This window comes from Calypte anna, chromosome 2, assembly GCF_003957555.1.
Source record: "Calypte anna isolate BGI_N300 chromosome 2, bCalAnn1_v1.p, whole genome shotgun sequence".
NCBI classification, from domain to species: domain Eukaryota; kingdom Metazoa; phylum Chordata; class Aves; order Apodiformes; family Trochilidae; genus Calypte; species Calypte anna.
In genome coordinates, this window is record NC_044245.1 from 21,016,070 (window position 1) to 21,036,940 (window position 20,871).

At 39.6% G+C, this 20,871-nt stretch overlaps 1 protein-coding gene across 1 annotated transcript in view; it reads left to right on the forward strand.

The window, feature by feature from the left end:
• The first annotated feature begins 1,378 nt into the window (after positions 1-1,378).
• The window catches only part of CUBN (cubilin), a 139,420-nt gene continuing 119,927 nt past the window's right edge, over positions 1,379-20,871 (forward strand). Inside the window, exons 1-16 of the mRNA XM_008492690.2 lie at positions 1,379-1,507; positions 1,662-1,791; positions 2,151-2,243; positions 3,238-3,276; positions 4,071-4,172; positions 5,050-5,153; positions 8,583-8,709; positions 10,094-10,262; positions 10,982-11,113; positions 12,309-12,404; positions 12,922-13,043; positions 15,279-15,465; positions 17,182-17,300; positions 18,527-18,761; positions 19,588-19,769; positions 20,539-20,701. Coding sequence (XP_008490912.2) covers positions 1,389-1,507; positions 1,662-1,791; positions 2,151-2,243; positions 3,238-3,276; positions 4,071-4,172; positions 5,050-5,153; positions 8,583-8,709; positions 10,094-10,262; positions 10,982-11,113; positions 12,309-12,404; positions 12,922-13,043; positions 15,279-15,465; positions 17,182-17,300; positions 18,527-18,761; positions 19,588-19,769; positions 20,539-20,701 — 2,119 coding nt within the window. The 5' untranslated portion in view covers positions 1,379-1,388. The remainder of the gene's footprint in view (positions 1,508-1,661; positions 1,792-2,150; positions 2,244-3,237; positions 3,277-4,070; positions 4,173-5,049; positions 5,154-8,582; positions 8,710-10,093; positions 10,263-10,981; positions 11,114-12,308; positions 12,405-12,921; positions 13,044-15,278; positions 15,466-17,181; positions 17,301-18,526; positions 18,762-19,587; positions 19,770-20,538; positions 20,702-20,871) is intronic.

The following is a 20,871-nucleotide window of genomic DNA, read 5'->3' on the forward strand; positions in this document are numbered from 1 at the left end:
TAAAAGATAAGTGAGTGGTGGCTACTATTATCTTAAAGCAAGAACAGCTACAACTCTTGCTACTCTTTTATTCCCCATTGAGTTTTGAAATGTGAGCAACTTGAATGTGGTGTCCGCTAAGCAAAATGGCAGATCAAAGAGCATGGTGGTGGGTCTGGAGGTTCAGGTAGCTTCTAGCATGAGGAAGGAAAAGTAGCACAAAGCTCTCCTAAGCAGGGAGAGGAAAGCACAGCAAGGTCTTGTGGAAGGGGAATATGGAGATTCTGGCAAAGGCAAAGGGGATGTGGGATGTGGTCTCTGCCATGGCTTCTAGCAGCAACAGTCTGAGCCTCAGAGGGAGAACTGAGAAGCAGCTGGGTGGGATGTGTCTTTTGAGAAGACTGTGAGGTACCTCTGAAGGGTAGAGGAAAATGGCATCAAGATTAATAGTTTTTATTTTTAATTAATTTTTTATTATTACTTCTGAGCTTCTTTTTAGTGCTTCCTTGGTCTTCTAAATTATCTGTGACTGGACCTGAATCTGGAAGCCCTACTATGTGCAATGAAACCAGTCTACACCTACTGAAGAAAATGCAGTCCCTTTTGTGTGTGATTGTCTCCCCAGCACCTGAGAACTGAGACATCCTTGAGTCAGAGCAACCATATTTGGTTAAATTTGGGGTTTTCTGTTATAATCTATGGAATGCTGTATGGTACTGCTAACTTGTTAGTGTCATCTGCCCAATGAATTACTGACTGGAAGCTTCTCTTTCAATACAATTATTCCTTGCCAGACACGGTGGGCTTTATATGGAGGGGCTAGTGGTTTTTTGGGCTGTTTTGTTTTGTTTGTTTTTGGTTTTTATTTTTTTGTTTGGTTGGTTGGTTTCGTTTTTGTTGTTGTTTGGTTTGGTTTTGGGTTTGCTTTGGTTTTTTGTTTGTTTTGGGTTTTTTTGGTTTTGTTGGGGTTTTTTATGCTGTTTTTTTTTTCTTATGTAACAATTCAGGTTGTCAAATAATCTTTCTTTCTTTGCCTGCATGTGGGGAGATAAGCCATTCCCTCAGCAGACTGCTGCCAGTTGCAAGGTCCCCTGAGACACAGGGGTGCTCAGCTGTACAAAGGTCAAAGGCATAATGATAAAATGCAAGCAGATTTCAATTAATGCTCTTTCAAAGGTCCTGAAACCAAAAGAGAAAAAGATAAAAATGCATGGATTGTCTTGGTGATGTGCCTGCTGTCAATCTTTAATTAAGATACCTGAGATAAAGTTCACCCTTGCAAGACAAGACAGCAGCATGGGCACCCTGTGAATAAAGAGCTGTGTGAGAGCAAAGGGCATCTGGGCTCACAGCAGTGCAATTGAGCACCAGAGGTTTCACTCCAAACGCAGGGCAGCTGGAGGAGAGCAATGCTTAGGGCTGCTCCTGCTCCTGGGCTTTTAGTTGCATTTTTACTGCTTACTGGATTGAGATGTGAATCAAGCCACTATGGAAACAAGAGACAGAAAAGAGCCATTTATGATGAACAGTGAGTACCATGGCTTGCAGATGCATTTGTTCATATGGTGGCTTTTAAGTACCAGTAATGGGAACAGAACAGCTTTACTGCAGCTCTTTTTTGCATGCTTCTTGGCAGATATGTATAACTAAATGTTCTCTTTATTTTTTCCATAATACAACAGGCCTCGTTTGTCCTCAGAGCAGGGTAATTTAGTGTTCTACACTGGCTCCAGCAAAAATATTGAATTTAGAACTGGACCGTTGGGGAAAATAAAAATTAATGAAGAAGACCTTGCAGAACATTTTAGCCAGGTGATATAGTGGCTTTTTCTTAATGCCTTTTAATTTTCAGTTTTGCGTGTTAATAGTTTGTCATCAGAATTTGTCTTAGGAAATGCTTGATGTGTTTAATATGACTGTTATATTATCTGTGTCTGCATTCTAATATGAAAATTATTGCATGCTTTTTATCATGCAACTACAGAAAATAATTAAAAGATTAAATTGTGCATGTAACTCTGAGCTCTCTGCATTTAAGTCAACTTTATAATAGTAAAGTTAAACAACAATGAAACTTTCCTAAGGTTTTGAAAAAAACAAAGCTTGTTTATATTTATAAGCTTTTAAAAAACCCAAGTTTGTTTCACATTATGTCTACTATTTAAATTTAGATGAGAGAAATTAAATCAGAGATTCAAGAACTTAAAAAAGCCAGTGGTGCCTCTCAGAACTTGTCCCACAAGGTGGATCTGGTGACCTCCAAGGTGAGCCATACCCTTGTAGTAGCCTTCTCCAGCATTTCTACTTTTGCATTTCTCAGATTAACATTGTTACCTTATTCCTTTGAATATTTCTTGACTCCAGGGAGCTGGGGCAGAGTCCATATTTAACATCAGCGAAGAGTCTATGTTTAGTGGAAAGAGACTTACTCAGTAACTCTGGAGATAATATGTTATATATAATAATTCATGTAAATCCTTTAATTTCCAGTTACCAGGATTACTGTTTTGATACCTGTCAGCATCTCTATGGACTGTATCCACCAATCTTTATAGAAACAAAATCCCACTTAATTCAGGAAAAGGACCATATATGTTCCTATACATGCTACAGATGTATAGGAGTTACAGGTGAAAAGAGTTACAGGGCTTTGCAATGGAAAAGAAAAACGTATGCAGAAGTTTTGTCTTTTCCCTGCTACTAAAGTCTTTTCTCCAGCATAAGATTCTGAAACTTTCTGACTTACTTTAAGTGTCTTTTGTCACAGTGTTACAGAAAAATATTTTATACCCTGCGAGACCTCCCTTTAGGGAAACCATGCTAATACATATCCATCATATTCCCCAAGTCGTTTGCAGCTTGCTCTTTGTGGCTATAACCCGCTGGGATATGGTGAACCTTTTCTTGGCTTTCAGTCTACTGTCCTGGTCTTCTGTCCTTTCCATGCATGTGAGCATCCAAACAATCCTGTTGGAAAATCCACGTTCCCATTTCTGAGCACCTGAATACCTCTTCACAAGACTGAGTCTTGCTTTTTGGAGCCAAAGTGGGATATATTCAAGCTGTCATTTTCTGAAGAGCCTAAACCATTGAAATCCCAGTGAATAGGGCCTGATTTGAATGTGATTGTCACCTGGTTTCACATACCAGCTATTTTCTTTTCTCAAAGGATAATCCTTTGTAAACTACCAGCATCCATCATGTGCCTCTGAGGTCACTTTCATACCAAGCACAATGTAATTTGCATTTCTTTTGCAGGTTGCAAGTCTTGACAACACACTTCAAAGCTTAGAGCAGGTGAGTAAATCAGAAGCAAAGTAGAGATAAAAAAAGAAAAAAACAGTCCCAAGTAAAGAAAGTGAGACTACAATGATTAAATAGCTATGATTTTTTCCCCTCTCATGTTTTACTCAGGAAAATTATTTTTGGTAACAGGAGATACAAAAAGCCAAGATTTGTAGAGGAGATGGTGAAATGCCTTTTTACAAAATATAAACTGTGTAGAAGTCTCCATTCCCTAAAGGAAAAACAGTTGTAGACTCAAGAACAGCAGCTAAATACCAAGGAGAAGTAAACTCTTCCTTCACTAATCTGTCAAGATGAAGACTGTAGAGTTCAAAGTGGGTTTTATATTGTACTAGAAATAGCTGATTTTCAATTGTCACCTACATCTCCATTGGGCTTGTGACAAGCCACGGCTACAGCTGGCAGTAAAAGGAGTTGTTGGATGAGTCACTTGTGGAATCGAGAAGACAAGATAGCCCTCCATCTCCATCTAGTCCCACAGTCTGCTGCCAAAGAAAGTCTCTGTTAATCTTTACTTTTTACAGGGCTTTTTCATCCTAGGGTTTGCAGCCCTTGTCCTTTGTAAGCCCAAGCATATTAGTCTTTCTGTGTAGATATGAGTGAAACAGCTCAAAACTTTTACAGATCAACCTTGCTGACAATAGGGAGTGGGGAGAGATGACACAAGAAAGAATGAGAAAAAAAATAATGAGAAAAAAAATGTAAAAGGATTGTCTTTTAGGTAAACGTTAATGAAACACTAAATAAGAAGGAACTTAATTTTTAGCACTTTTTCTGGGTTTCAGGCTATCCAGAGGAAAGCTTGCAGCAGTAACCCCTGTGAGAACTCAGGGATCTGTGTAAACTCACTGGATGGTTTCTTTTGCCTCTGTCCCAGCAACTGGAAGGTGAGATTTTAGAATCCCTGAATATGGAGCATGTGTTTTAACTAGGGATAAACTTGGCTTAGTATAATTTTGACAAAGCATAGCTTTTTAGGGTTGCTCAGAGCAGAGTAAGATATACTGATCAGCAAAGCAGCAGTATCACACTCATCATTTGGTTGAACAAAAGCACATTTACTTCTCAACAATATCCATACATGTATCAAAAAGGAATGAAGCCCAAACCATTGGGCCTGACCCTGCACTCTTATATGCAGGCAATGGCCCATGAAGCCAGTGATGCTTGGCAATTCCCACAGCAGAAAATTAGTGTTTAGATTTTGCTGACCAGACTGAACTTCATGCCTTGCTGTTGATCTTACACAAGGATAGAGAGAGAATGGGAGAAGGGAAAGATTTTTATTCAAACTCAAATGAATAAAACAAATGGACATGTAAATAATCAGTCTCGTTAGGAATTTGTGAAATCCAAAGACTTTACGGTCAAAGACATTAATGGTACTGTTACATTCAGAAGACATGGAAGAGTCATATCTTCTTTTCAAAGGCTCTCAACCTAAAAGTTTTCCCAGCAAGATTTGAGGCAAAATTTCTGTGCTCTCAGTCCTAATAAACCAGCATCTCCTGATGGAAACAGTTGGAAAGAAAGTTTTCAGAATGTTTTGCTAGGAAGTTGGAAAGTGGGGAATAACCAGGGTCACAGAAATGCAACTGAAAAATAGTTGTGTTATAATGTTTCATAGGAGAGCTGTGTTGATAACATCTCATGGTTATGGGGTGTTATAATTCCATATTAAAATATGTAATAAAATACTTGGTCCATGGTTTGCTGAATTTCTCAGTTATTTGGAAAATAAACTGGTTTTACATTTCATTTTAGGGCCCCCGGTGTTCAGAGGATGTTAATGAATGCCACCTTTATGCTGGAACAGCACTAGGCTGCCAGAACGGAGCCACTTGTGTGAACACACCAGGCAGCTACAGGTAACTTTTAAAAACTGTACACTATGTAAAATAGTTATTTTTGTACTCTGTGTCACAACTGCAGCACAAGTTCTAGGGATAAGTCTGTTTAGTAGCTATGCACTATAATCTATTGTAGTCTGAGAGAATATAAAACTCTTAACACACAGTACACCTGAGCCAGCCCCAGACACAGAAGGGCCTCTGAAGCCATTGTCTTCTCCAATACATGAAGAGCAGCAAGAAACAAATTCATCACAGAGTTGTGCTGGGGAACGAGGCTGTGAAGCACAGATTAGCTCCAGTGACTTGATTTTCTGTTGTATGTGCAGATGCTTTAATGGAAATTTAGTGCACTGTGGTCTCCTGATGGGGCAGTGGGAAGCAACATGTTGGTCTGTAACCAGCACTCACCAATGTCCCCACCTATCACAGCCACATCATCATCCCTCAGCTGTCACCCACCCCTGGCGACTGTAGGGAGTGACGAGATGAAAGAGGTGAAAAGGGTAGAGCTTTGGCCTTGCAAAAGCTTTGAGTTGTTGGAAACCTTTTGAAGATGTGGATGGACACTCTTGATCACTGGTATTCCCAGCACACCACATAGCTCTGGGAGATGCCTTCACCCCCTCGAGAAATACAGATACTGCTGAGACTGCAGCACTTTGAGCTGCCAGGCAGCAAGGGAGGAGCAATCCTGTCTGCAGCCAGCTGGCCAGGAGGGTGTCTGAGCTGCCCCTGCCTGGGCCCCCACAGACATGAGATCCCTGGAGCATATCCTGCTCTTGCTGGGCTCAGCTCCTCAGGAAACATGCTCTTATTAACAGGACAAGCCAGCCTGAACGTTCTACAATTTAGTTTCCAAAATGTCAATTAATCTGGTAAATAAATAACTTTCAGATACAATAGAAAGCTCTCCCTGTGCAATTGGAACAAGCAGACTGGAGAGTATACCACAGCTTTCTGCACAGCATTTTGTCTCCTGTATCAGCACAAAAATCTTAGCCCCCACAAATATTTGCTTGGTGTAACAGTGGCTTATAGTGCTTTGTCAGTTCTTGAAAGAACTTCACACAAAGGAATCTTTCTTGCAGTGTTACTCACACTTCAGCACTAACACAGTCTGTTGAGCATCACACTGGTATGTGATACTTCCTGTCAGCTTTGCTTTGATTTTAAAGGATGTTTCTAGGTCTGCACATGAGGGTCCACAGCTTTCCCCAACACAGACAATTATGAAGGAAGTGATACGCATATCAGCCTGCCTTTACTTGTTTCTTATTGTGCTTGGAGATGTGGTGTACAGGTGTGTGACTGAATTGAGGTTTAAAAGAACAAACCCTCTGCCTTTCTTGCAAGTGGTGTCATTCTGTCAGTACAGTTGAAGGATTGTTGAATTCCCTCCCCAGCCCCACTGCACTTTCTTCACTGTCTCCCTTTGCACACTGTCTTTCTGTCTGTCTCCTGAGTACCCCCAGATGCAAAATCCATCCACAGGGAGAATTTGACACAGCTTTTGTCAATAAGTGTGAGAACACTGCTGCTAGTTTTCCTGGGGTCCACTAATCCAGGTTCCCCCACTCCTGCTGTGGTGTAGTTACATGCACTTGCATGTAAAGAAAAAGATGATGCCAGGTGAAGGCATTAGGTGCTGCCAAATGGAGCATAATGCAATCTTTCCTCCTTGCTCAGATATTCTTTACCTGTGTGCTTCAAGCCATAAATCAGGCAATTTGTGAAAAAGGAGGGAAAAGAGGAGGTATTCAGGAAACACCTTCCTCAATCAGGACATTAACAGACCACTGCATCACTTGAATCAAAGACTGTGAGAATCCCTAAGTCCATCAGACTTTTGTGTTACAATCAGATTGATGGAGGCCTCACCACGACGTGACATCAGCAATGGAAGAGAACCAGGGCAGCACTGAGCAGCAGTGCATTGCAATTTGGCTGAAACTCCTTGCAGCATGACCTGATTCATGAAGCTGTTCTCTGAGCCACTTCAGATGGGTAGCAGATTAATCTTTGCCTGACTAGGCAGGAGAGAGTGCCATTGTGCTCCTCCTTCAGAACCATTCTGATTGCCTTGCTGTGTTCTTGGGAAATGAACATGAAGCTCTGAATGTCCTTTGAATATGCAAAAATGATCTGGTTCCCAGGCCTGTTGCCTCTGTGAGTACCCAGGCTGAGCAAGAGCACTGGTGAGATGGTGTTGGTCTATCTGCCCTCTCTTAAAATAATCAACATTCTGTCTTACAGTACTGCAGTTAAGCATTAAGCTACTGTGGGTTTTTTAAGCCCAAGTTCATCCACATTGCTTGTCCTGGGTGCAGTGTTTAATTACCTGCAATTGGCTTATCAAACTGCTGTTTCAACAGAGCATGTGACATCCTGGCAGGGACCAGAGCAGTTATTGATGCATTGCTCCAAGGTTCAGATCAGCTGCATTGGAAAACCCTGCTTCAAATTCTGCATATAAATGCTCTCACAGAGTATTTTTCATTAGCCAGCTTAAAAGTGATTCATCAGGGGTGTGTACCTGCCATGTGTCTCTGTAAGGAGCAGACATCAGCAGATGTTACAGCATACATCTTGCATCCAAATAAGTGTCTCACTGTCATTTTAGTAAAAAGCTGGTGAACTGATAGGAGGTTTTCTGTAGGCTTAGGTCCCTTTCAGTTGGATTTCAGAGCCTTAGATTTGGTCCATGTAATAGGTTTAGTAAAGGGACAGAGAAAAGGGAAACATTATCTAATGGCTTGGAAGCTCCCAATTTCAGTTCTACCACCTATGTACAGTCCTGTGACTAAGATGTGCCCTGTAAATAATGAAATGCATCTGTCAGCCTGCAAGCCAGATGCCCTGCTGCAGGATCCATCCTTTCATCCCACTGCTTTGTTCTTTCCACCCCATCAGTCTCAAATGCCTCCTCCTGCCCACCTCAGGCTGCAGCTGAGAGAACATCTGTCACATGCTGAGGTGCAGGTGTGAAGGTAACCTGCTCTCTGGGACGGGCCAGACATAGCCTTTCTACCTATTGCTAAAGGTAGGGTTTTAGAAAATTGGCATCATATGAGGGTCATAAGATAAAACACAAGTTTTAGGCACTCGTTGACTGAAGTGGCAATTTCCAGGCTTATACTCTTCTGAAGTCTTGTGTTAGACACATCTTTTTCTCTGGAAACTAACTAAAGGCTATGAATTCTCCCTTAGGGTCAGATACTCATGGATATGCACAAATCCATGTGATTCTTGAGTCTCTGCTGAACAGAAGCCTTGCCTCTGTGGAAAATCATTAGTGGGATTGTCAGTAGTGCTAAATAGACAGATTTCATGAGGAACATCACATAAATAAAAGAATAGGGAATGATCTCTTATTACAGCAATATATAAACTTTAAGTGCTATATATAGATGACACTTTGATTTTTCTGCCTACTTTCACCATTAGCTGCTCCTGTACTCCAGAAACTTATGGGCCTCACTGTGCTTCAAAGTTTGATGACTGCCAGGGAGGATCTGAGAGTCTCTGCGGGCATGGCATTTGTGTAGATGCAGAGAGGGATCAGCCCAACAAGGTAAGGAACAGCCTATACATTGTATATATGTATAAGGTGAAGAAGCACCAAATAATGCTGAGCACCACAAAACTGTAGCACACACTGCTGCTGAAAAATAGCAAGAAATGACACTGTACAACATAAGCAAACATCTCTGTTGTCCCAAGGACAGCGGAAAGAATTTAAAATGCCTTTTGTCTTGTTAGAGTTATTTGACATGGTATTAGATCTGCAACTACATCCATAGGGAGATGGAGAATAGTCTTTGAAAAGTCAAAGTCTTACTTGACACACAATATTCTAATTGTTCATCATCTGGGGAGTTCTAGGATATTTTGTTATGTAAATGATTAAGAATGACAAACATAATGCATCTGCATTTTTGCTGAGAAAAGACATACCCATGGTACATTTGTGTCAATGGCCTGGAAGCTGCTTGGGGTGCACAGAGGCTGGGGTGGCTGCTACTTTTACTTGTTGCTCCTCACTGTGGACTTAGTCTCTGGCTTCAGGACCCAGATTTCCAAGCATCTGCACTGGGTGGATGCTAGCATGAAATTGCACAGCTAAGCAGCCAGCTTGTTCTTCTGGGGTGAAAATCTGGGTACAGGGTGTTCACTCCAGAGGAATGTACTGAATATGCCAGCTTTGGCTCTTTCCTCTCCAAAGCAGCACCCTGTGCTCCTTGGTGCTCATAACACACCCATGCACCATTCCAGAGACACCACATATTCTTCATGCTATGCTATAAAATAATTCCTTTTCTTGTTTTGTAGAAGTTTTACAACTTATTTCTTGTTTTCTGCCCATTTCTGTAGAGAAAGCTTTTCAAATGGGTTCAATGTTGCCTTAACAGTGTCTGCTCCTGTGAGTCAACAATAAAGCTCCCATCAGCTTTAATTGGACCAAAGCTGCATAAATACTGGCCATTAGTAAAGTTTACTAGAGAGAAAAACGTTTTCCTCAAAGACAATGTATATTGGCAATTTAATGTCAGCACTGCACATTGCACAGATTACTGAACAGCCAGGCTCATTTCAGGCTGCTTACAGTGATCTGCTTACCCTGGTTAAAAAGCACTTTGATGACATTTAATTATGTTCATGTACAGCTCATAATTACTGTTAATTTTCTTGGGGAGTTTTGTGGGTAAACAACAGGTTTCCTTTATGAGCACAATCGATGAGTTTGTTGTTGCTTCCATAATCTAAATAGGTAAATTCAGAGGAAGAAATAGACTAATAAGAATACCAAAGCAACTTATTAAACAGAATGTGAAGACTATGTAATGCCCTGAAAGCTTTCTTGCTATAGGTTAAGAGTTAATTTATAAAATTAACTCCTTCTGAACTTTCCTTGACTGTTCTGTCTTAAATATGTCATGTGATGTTTTCTGTGGCAGCCCAAATACCACTGTATCTGTGAGGCTGGCTGGATGTCCCCTCCTGGCAGCCCTGCCTGCAGTGCTGATATAGATGAATGCAGCCTTCCTAATGCTCCATGTTCCCAGAATCCACTCGTGCAGTGCCATAACACACCGGGCTCCTACTCCTGTGATCCCTGCCCCACAGGTACCACGGCCTTCTGTACTCTCAGGAGAGGGGGTGGTGGCAGCAGGTAGTACTGCCTGTATGTCACAAGCACAGGCACAGGATGTAGGTGGTCTGTATTCTAGAGAATAAATGCCTGCAGGTTATGTCTTATCCAGGTAACACAGGCAGCTGACTCTAACACATGATTTATCCTACCCTAAACTGAGCATCTAAATAGGTCTGATGTATATTCATGTCCACAGGTACCTTCACATCCATCCTGTTCTATAGCTTTCATGTAATAGATCTGAGGTACTTTTATGTCCATATGCTCACTGCTCCAAAGACATATAAAAATCTAATTGTCCCCTCAAGCCATATAACCTGTGATTCCTCTTCCCGAGCTGTGCAGGTGGTATTTGTAGTATTTAACCATAATTATGATAAAGCTCAACTGCAAATTGTAGATGTGTGCACTAGACCAGAACTGCCTTCTTTTTAGATTAAAGTGTGTTTGATTCTGAAATATCCAGAAGTCAGTCTAAATAAATTATTCTTGCACACATATTCCCCACCCTGTTGTGTTTTTTACTTGTTTTTAATTTTTGTTATTAATGAGAGTGACAGTTCTTATCTTATATTCATGAAATGACATTCAAAAGTCATATTTTTCTGCTCTATGAGAAGATCTGGTTAAAGAAGAAAATAAAAAGGCCAGGCAGTGTCTCTTTTAATGTCTTTCATCTGCTTCTTTTTAGGCTGGCAAGGAAATGGCTACAGTTGCCAAGACATTGATGAATGTAAAATTGACAATGGTGGCTGCTCAATGGCACCAGTGGTTCTGTGTATCAACACAATGGGATCCTTCCACTGTGGGCTTTGTCCACCAGGTAAAATGGATTTTTGTGTAGATAAAAGTGTGGAAAGGCTTAAAAGATGAATATTCAATGGATAAAGTGTGTCTTATGGCACTTAAGATGCTGAAGATTGGTTTAACATCAAGAAGTATCATTCACACAAAGCAATACTGTAATACAGAATTCAGAGTCCAAATATATTTAAACTGCTTCAGCTATTAATGAACATTTTGTAGAATATGTCCTTAATGATGATCCTCTAATCTATTTCTCTTGTACTAGGTAGCCCTTTTCAGTGTTAAACCCTTGATTTGATGAAGTACTTCCATTTATAAGATCATTAATGGGAAACAAGGATTGCGTAATTATAATAGTCATGTCATTGTCTGTATTAATCGCAAGAGTAATCTATGTTCCATAAATCATCTGTATTGTCTGTCTTTAAAAATGCCTTGGTAATTGTCACGCTCTGAATGCTGTCTAAGAAGGCAATTTTTCCATTGTAGTACAAATCAAGCAGTGGAAGTCATGACTTCCGTCTTTAGAATTTGTAAAATTCTTTATGAAATGCATGGTATCATTATTAGGAATACTAGCAGGAAAAAGCATCTCTCATTCACCTTTCACTTGCAATTTAAATGCAATGGACTGGGAGGGTGGGTGGGTAGCAAAGGCTCAGTTACTGAGTGCTAAAGAGCTTAAACCATACTGGAAATGTGGCCTCAGACAAATTCTGGTGTGCTGGAGAGGACCTCAGTTCTGGCCATGCAGAGTTGTGCTGCAGTGCTTTGGTCCTGCTGAGCGTCCTGGCAAGAGCTGGATGTTGTGTTTGAGACCCAAGGGCAGCTCTGGTCTGCAGCAGGAAGCCTGGAGGGGGTTGGCTCTGGCTGAGTCCTGAAGCCTAAGGAGGGCAACACATGGTGGCTGAGAGAGCTGAGCTGCTCTGGCCTCACTGATCTCACCTATATTTGGCTAGTACTAATAAACCTTTTTTCTAAAATCATGGGAGGATTCAGTTACAACCAGAATATGTCCCTGCAGTGTAGGAACCACAATAAATAATGCCAAATTTTACTTCAGTGGGGATGTCAACTTTTCCTCTGTATCTGCCAAAGACTATAATTTGACACCATGAATTTGTATTTTTTCCCCACCTGATGACTGTTTTGCTGTCAATTGACAGAGAATGTGGATTCTGATCAACTGACTGATATTTACCTCTGAACAGGTTATGAGGGAGATGGCCGAACATGTACCCAGGTTGATATCTGCTCAATAAATAATGGAGGGTGCCATCCTTTGGCTACTTGTACCTCAACACCAGGTAACATTCTCTCTTAAGAACTGTAAGGAATACCAATGTGAATCTCAAGCAGGGTTTGGTTAGGTTGAATTTGCTTTACATATTTATACATATTTATACCCTCCTCCACTGTCATTTTTACCTCACCCAAAGCTAGCAGGCCTTTCCACAAACACTGACAGAAATAGATTTAAGCTCCACAAAAGAGCAGATTTCATCATAAAAATGTGGAGATCTTCACCATTTTTCTTTGATGTGGTTTTCCAATTTCAGCTGCTTTTAATTTTCTTTTCCCTTCCATAAAAATCCTTTGACTAGTCCCTCCAGTTCCTACAAACTTGACCTTTGGTTCTCAAATACCCAGAGCAAAGCAACAGCAGGGTCTTTGTTCAAACTGGACACTGACCAGGAAAGGTACCAAAAGTTCAAAAAAGTTAGAATTACATGCTTCAAAATGTCAAGGATCTCTGTTGCCATAGTTGATATTGTCATTGTAAGAGGACTGAATTACTTTCTGTATCTTGTCTCATCTCCCAAGGGCCAATACCATTTTGTTCCTGTGCATCTGGGTACACTGGAAGTGGATATGGGCCAAATGGGTGCTCTCCTTTCAGTGATGTCTGTCAGCTGCAAAACCCTTGTGCACATGGGCAGTGCTTGGTAAGTGCTGGGCTCCTTGCACTAAGTGACAAAGTCACAGAAATCACAGAGTGTTAGGGGTTGGAATGGACCTTGACAGATCACTGAGTCCAACCCCCCTGCCAGAGCAGGGCCACTCAGTGCAGGTCATACAGGAACATGTCACATTGCTGTAGCCAGTACCAACAGGGAGGCAGGTGAGGCTGAAAACTGAGCGCAGACATACAGAAGCTAATGAGATAAGGTCAAACAGGAAGTAGGAGATAAACAGATACACCTGGGGAAAATTAGTTTCAGGGTACACAAGCAATTTATAGGTGTCTCAAGTAGAGGCAGGAATCTTGGCACTAATAACCAGGCTGCCTGGGGCAAGCAGTAGCTGGTGTCCCAGGCCAGGGATGGGGTGCTGGTGGGTGAGAAGTGATGAATGGCTGTCTCTGGTGGGACAGGGAAGTAATTTACCACTTCAGATCATGGAGGAATTACCTGTGTTAATAAAACCAGTACCTTTGTTGATCTTCAGCCTGATAATATCTAGTACATTTAGTTATGGGTGCCTAGACTGGTCTTGTGAGACTCCCCCTGGAGTCTCAAGCTGATTACATGGGTATGGAGGGGCTGTTTCATAGGAACTGCTTCTACTTCTGCTGGTAGCCAGGTTTTTCCAGCCTATACTGATCAGTGGTGTGAATTCACTCTCACACACAGCAACCATTTAGTTTGTCCACATAGACCCAGTGAAAGCCTTTTGGGTTCCTCAGTAAGGTGTGCTGTGCTCAGGAAAGTCCACACTGCAGATGAGGGATTTTGAGAATTCTGTTGTGGAGGATATTTATGATGATGATTTTATCTAAATGTTTGGAAATGTTAATTTTTTTATACCAGTATATTCTAATCCCATTTGTGCACATTGGTCTGTGGATATCCTCCTTTTGATGGTGGGGAAAATGAGACAGAGGGAAAATGAGACATACAGTATGGACTTGGTAGTGTTAGGTTAACAGTTGGTTTCAATGATCTTAAGGGCCTTTCCCATTTTCTGTGTGAAAAGATATTATCACCTCCCTTTACAGCATTCCTCATTCTCTTTTCTGTGGGTACCTATTGTCTTTTCACTTGGGTATTTAAAGAGCCTTTTCATCAGATCTAATTACATTTTCTGACTATTTAGAAAGTCTTTATTTTAGTCAGTCTATTAAAAGACATGACATGTTCCCCTAAATATATCCTAACATTCAACCACAGGCAATCATGACTACAAACTACTACTTGAAGACAATAACTGTCAGATACTTCAGTAATGGGCCTGCAGAAGTATCTAATAAAATAGAGAAACAGCAGAGTTATATTTGGTCAGTGTAATGACAGATGAAATGCAATGTTAATTAAAAATCAGGCAATTCAGATCAGAAAACATCTCTTCTTCTGCAGCAGCATTCTGAGTCCTAAATACACAGGGAAAACCTTTTCTATCATACTGGAAATCTGCTTAGGACACACAGTACATGAACAGAATGCAAAAGAATGCAGCACATTGATTGAATGGCATAAAAAATGGGATTGTTAGCATTTACCTTGGAATACCATGTTCTTCTTTACGTATAAAAGGGGTGTCTAAAACAAGAAATACAAGGAAAGACATGTAAGAAATTAAAACAGAGATATAGAAAGTCTTGATTATAATGAGAAGTAATGAAGGTTGACACAAAAGAAATGAAAAAGAGACATACAGAATGAGGAATAATGCAGGGGAGGCAATGCAGTGGTTCACATTTAACATTGCTCATTGTGAAAATAAAACCTAACAGGCCACGTAACTGCAGTGCAGACTTCCCAAAGACCAGGCTTGAGAAAAATTATTTATAAACCACGATTATCTTGATTTGTTATTTGTAAGGTTTAGATACTGTGATTCACTTATTTATAGGATGATCATTTCAAAGCCAAGCAGTTTTCTAATTGAAAGAGCCCTGCAAAGAAAAAAAAAAAACCAAACCAAAAACGGAAAGAGTTGTTTTGGCTTTGAGTTTATTTTGGTATTCACCAGTTACCATCAAGGCCATTAAATTCCAAATGTTTTATTTCTTTGCCCTTGTATCCCCATATAAAACAAGTAATATTTTATATATTTTATATAGTAATATATATATTTTACTTTTATAAGTAAAACAAGAAATATCAGTCTTTCTGGTGACTACATTGATTCCTTTAGGTGATCCAGTCTCATTAAATTTATTACATTTTTTATATTTGTAGGCAATGATCTCTGGATATTACTGCCTGTGTAATCCAGGCTGGACAGGCCCTAACTGTACAGAGAACATTGATGAATGCATTAGCAACCCATGCCAGAATGGTGGAAGCTGCATTGATGGGATCAATGGCTACTTCTGTGAGTGCACCAGCACCTGGACAGGATCACAGTGCCAGACTGCCCAGCAAGGTATGTCCAAGACTTCCTCCCAGAAGAAATGGGCCCCCAGGCTTTAGATGCTTGGTATATATAATTAATATATAAATAAGAACAAAATTGTGATGGAAAAGACCCCAACCCTTCTTGGTGGACTGCAGATGGCAACCCAAAGTCCCTTGGAGTCAGAGTTTTCCATGGGTTTTATTTATAGCTGCTTTCTTTAGCAATAGGAGTGTGACAATGAAGTTATCTGCAGGCCCACTGGTCTTGACTAGACGCCAGACATCCTAAAATCAGATCTTTGTTTCTGAGAAAGTGGTCTGCTAAACTGGTTGGGAAAGAGGATCTGATTTAAGGAGAAAGATTACAAGAAAATAGATTAATGTTTCTCTTTTTTGTATATTAAATAATTTGTTAGGAAGCTGAGGGTTCTTGACATTTTTAATCAGGACAAAAAGCCAGAAAAGGCTTTCAAACTTAAATTTAACAAAAGAAATGTTATCAAAGAAAATGGGAGACTGAGTTTCACAGAGCAATTCAAGGCCCAGCCTTTAACATTTCTATTTATTTATTAATACATTTTTTTCTGTTTGTTTGGAATTTATTTGCCACTAATTTTAATTCTGAAAGGTCAGGATAGCATTCCAATGAGCATCCTTCTGGCAACCATCTGTTAGGTGGCTCATATTTATTACAGGCTGCTGCAAAGAAAGCAGATTAATTTTTCACAGAATATAGAAAACCTTCACCAAGCCACTGTGAATTCTGCTCTTTTTGGAGCTACATCAAGGTCTTTTCTCTTTTCCTTAAATATCTAACCAGTAAGTTTTGTTATTCTGCACATGCATGTAGAAAAAGTGTGTTTCAACCATTCACAGTGTAGAGGATAGAATAGTAGTTTTTATCCACTAAAAATTATAATGTAGTAAATTCTGTAACTTCCCAGTTGAGGGAAATATGATACATTTTATGAAATGGTGATTCTGAGTCTAGTTGAGAAATGATGAGATGCTTTAGCTGGACACTTTGAACTAAATTGCATTCTTTTTGCTGTTTTCTGATACAAAATATTTCATTTCTTGAAAACTGAATATTTCTTTAGCATTAGTTGAATGTTAAACTACATCTGCTTGTTATATGCTGCAGCTATGTATGCACTGTATTTTTGGTGCTTAATGGATGTATTTTTCTGTGGGTGTTTGGGATTCCCAGTTCCTAGCTCCCGTACATTGAATGGCTCAGCAAGAGAAGAGACCAGGGTTTACCATGAAGGGTGTTATCAGGCCCAGAAATCTGACCAAAAAGACTAATTGGCCAATAGAACATCAGATAACTTCATGATGTACCACTACTGAGAAAGACAATTTTACATCATGTTAGCTTCAAAATGTTATTCTACTTCAGGTGAAAAATGTAAAGATTCAGCACAGAGGTAGCCTTCTGGAAACAAACTAGTTCATGGACATTTTCCTGAGACAGAGTCAATATCTTTTGGCAGTATCCACATGTTCCAGTGGAAAATATTTATACTTTTTCCAGGGACTATTCTCTCACAGGGTGTTTTTGCTCATTTGTTGTTATGTCATTCCAGTTTAGAGGAAATCTTGAAGTCTTTTATAGAATGTAACTTTCACAATTGTTTTAAATGTTTAGGAAGCAAAGACTATACTAGAATGTTAAATTTAGTTTAGTTCTATGCAGCAATAACACAAATTAATATTTCTTTAATTTTCTTTCTTTCTACAGTTTGTGGTGGACATCTCTCAGGCTCCAGGGGGACTTTCAGTTATCCTAACAACCCAAACAGCCAGCAGTATAGTAGTGGGGTCAGCTGTGCTTGGGTTATTCAAACCAACCCCAACAAGGTAAAATAGTGTTCAGGTTAAAGAAATCCTTGCTCTGCAGGACACTCGGCTCATTAGAGCAGTTAGCCTAAGAGTTACCCCTGGCTGTGTTTTCAAGGTCTCTCCTATGAAGCTGAGGGTTAGAAGGTATTCATTCCTGCAATCATTGCATCAAAAAATGACACCTTAAGAAAACACACTGTGATTAGAAATTTGTGATAAGTTTGTGAAAGCTGACATCACCTATCACTACCTTTTACATTGCTTTAGACTGTGTGATCTGTAAGTAACTGCATGAGAAAAGCTCTGCTCTGATGGGCTCCACAGTTGCTTCATGAGCTAAGTGATCCCCAGAACAATTAAATGTTTCTGATTTCTGAGCCTCAGAAACATGGAATGCTGAATTCATATCGTCAATGGCTTTGTGTAATAACAGCATTTGAAATTTTTAAGTGTTGCACTGGAATGTATATTCTGATTCTGCTCTGCAATCAACAGTTCCACTTGTGCTGTAAATAACAGCTACAAAATATGTTTCTTCACACTTTAGCATGAGAATTACTAATTGGTGTCTAAATATTTGATCTATTTTTGGCATTTCCCAAAATGAATTACATAGTTTTTTAAACCTGTGGCCTATACAGCTTTATAAATACATGATATATCCTCAGATTTAAGGCTGATAGCCACTACTGTCTTCAGCAGAGCTGTGTATGTCACTAAGTATCTACAGTGACCTCACTGAGACACTGACTTTCTATGTGTACAGAAAGATAATTTCATTTTCTAACTCCCAAGACAGTATTTCCAACTATAGCAAGGATAAGAAATGTTAATTATCTGGTGAGAATACTGTCATGGGAATCCTGGAATGAAGTATTTTATGCTGTGTTTCAAGCCTTTCACATGGCTTGAAATATATACATATATACACTTCACATATATACACACACTGACACAGGGAAATGTGTCTGTTATATGTCAATGTGTCAATTATTAGTTTGTAGAAATAAAAGTTGTAGAAATAGTTGTAGAAATAAAGGTCTTTTTTTTTTTTTTTTTACCCTTAAGATTCTTCTTAATATCTTCTGTCCTAGAACTTTTCATGAAATGGCTTAATGGCTCCAAAGCTCATAGATTATTACAGCTATATGAACACATATTTCTGCTCTATACAGAGTTACTGCATAAACAGTGCCTCAGCAGATGGAAACAAATTTTTTTTTTACTTTGTAACTTCTTGTTAGATTCTGCGTATTGTCTTCCTGTTCTTCGCACTGGAGGCAAGTAATGACTGCAGCTCAGTATTCCTTCAAATCCATGATGGGCCTTCACCATCAATGCACATGCTGGGAAAATACTGTGGTTCCTCACCTCCTGCAGAGCTTTTCAGTTCCCACAACTCCCTTTATTTTTGGTTCTACTCAAACTACACTATTACAGCTGGAGGTTTTACTGTTAAGTGGGAGTCTCAGGATCCTGGTAAGTCTGATGAAAGGCCAAGTAATTTAATATCTTCATGGTGTTAGAGCAAAATTAATTACTGGTTTCCTTTGATTAGGAAATGTTAGGTGTGGTAGGACAGTATTTTACCAGGGAGTGAAGCTGAAATGCAGGCATATATGTCAGCTCAAAATATTTAAACTCCAACTCTAGATCTCTGCATGAATAATTTTCTTCTGCTTTTAAGGCTTTTTATACCTCCTGTGAGGAACCCCCCCAAAAAGCATGTGTTACTGGAAATACTGCTCTTCTGATTAGTTCTCTCTTCAACAAAGAAGTATCTAGTACTTCAAGCAAACAAGAATTTTTGAACCGTGCTTTCCAAACATGACAGATTGTTGGGAATTTGATTTCAAATGATCTGTGAGCTTTTGGGGATAAGTTGCTGTATGTTTCTGCCTGCATTCTTTATAACACCACAAGTGTGCTTCTTCCAGGAAGCATGGCAATGCATTTCTAGAGATAAATATCAAATTATTTAGAAAGTACAGAAATTCAGATTAATATTCTAAATCCAACCTTTTTTTTAACATTCTCCCAAAAATATTTCCATTATAATTGATAATCTTTCACTGTGAAGATCATTAAATAGGTTTTTATTTAATCCTGGTTTTATAACTTAATTGCAGAATAAATTGCAAAATATAAAAAAAGAAGCGACTTAATGGTTTGTTTGGCTTGCTCTTTGTTCTTGGACTTATTCAGGATCCCAGAGTGGTACCTAGTTTTGACATGACAGGAAAATTAATTTTCTGCACTGACGTGATGTGAAAGACTGTGTTCTTCTGTATTTCTTTTCTGTTAGAATGTGGTGGTGAGCTGATGGGTACTTATGGCTCAATAAGCTCTCCAGGATACCCTGGTAACTATCCTGTAAACAGAGACTGTTTCTGGACCATCTCAACCACTCCTGGCCTCCTCATCACATTTGCTTTTGGCACACTGAGCCTAGAAAATCATGAAAACTGCAGTTATGACTATTTAGAGGTAAAGTTTAATTGTGGATTATGACAACATTTTATGGCTATGCTATTGCAAAACAAGATATTTCAAAACTTTTTGCAAGTACAGAAGGGGAATGTTTGAAAGCTAAATCTCACATTAAAATGATCATTTATACTTATTCGAATCAAAGCACACAGACAGCATAACGGAAAGAAGATGGCATCCCACTCCACTGGCGTCACTGGAGATCTTGTGACTAAAGAGGGTGGGATTCAGGCCAAGTAGCTGGTGGGGAGCTTTCACTGTTTTACAAAGTTCAGTCTCCAAACTCCTTGTTGAATGTCAACCCCCAGAGAATTAAACTAAGGAAAACTACAAGGGGAAGGGATTAATAGATTCATATTATAGTACACTCCATGACTTGATATGTGAGCTTAGGGCTTTTTCTCAAGTCCCAGTAATGGTTACAGAATTCACCAATACTCAGTAATGGAAATGAGAAGCTGGTTTGGAATAGCATGTTCTCCAAAATTGTGCAATGCAGAGCATGATTTCAGGAACACAGTTCAACAGTAGATCTCCTGGTACTCTAATTCCCTTTTCACAGAACCCTTGGTAACTCTCTGAGGGGCACCATCATAGCTATGTAGGTCTCTTTCTTGGTTACTGTGTGTTTGGAGGAAACTTTCTAGAAGCTTTGGCTTCACCTATCATCTACAATATCTTCTGAGGCCCCTGTGATAACCTTAGGTATTGTTCACAGTTGGCACATATCTAATGATCCTAAGCACTGATGTATCATTCTGTCTAGATTCGAGATGGTCTTCTTCCAGAAGATCCCCTCCTTGGTAAATACTGTAGCACTGGATCTCCACCCCCACTCCAAACCACCGGTCCGTATGCATGGATTCGCTTTCACTCTGATGACTTAGTCACTGATAAAGGCTTCTACATCCTCTATACAACATTGCCTGGTAAGTAAAATTCAGTATTAAAAGTTGGTCTGTAACATTTCCAAGATATAGTCAACAGCACATGAATGGATGTAATTAACAATTGCTATTTATACTATTTATAATACAGAAATGCTCTTTGATTTCCAGCCATTATACAGAATCAACCTAAACTAAAACAGTTTACTTAC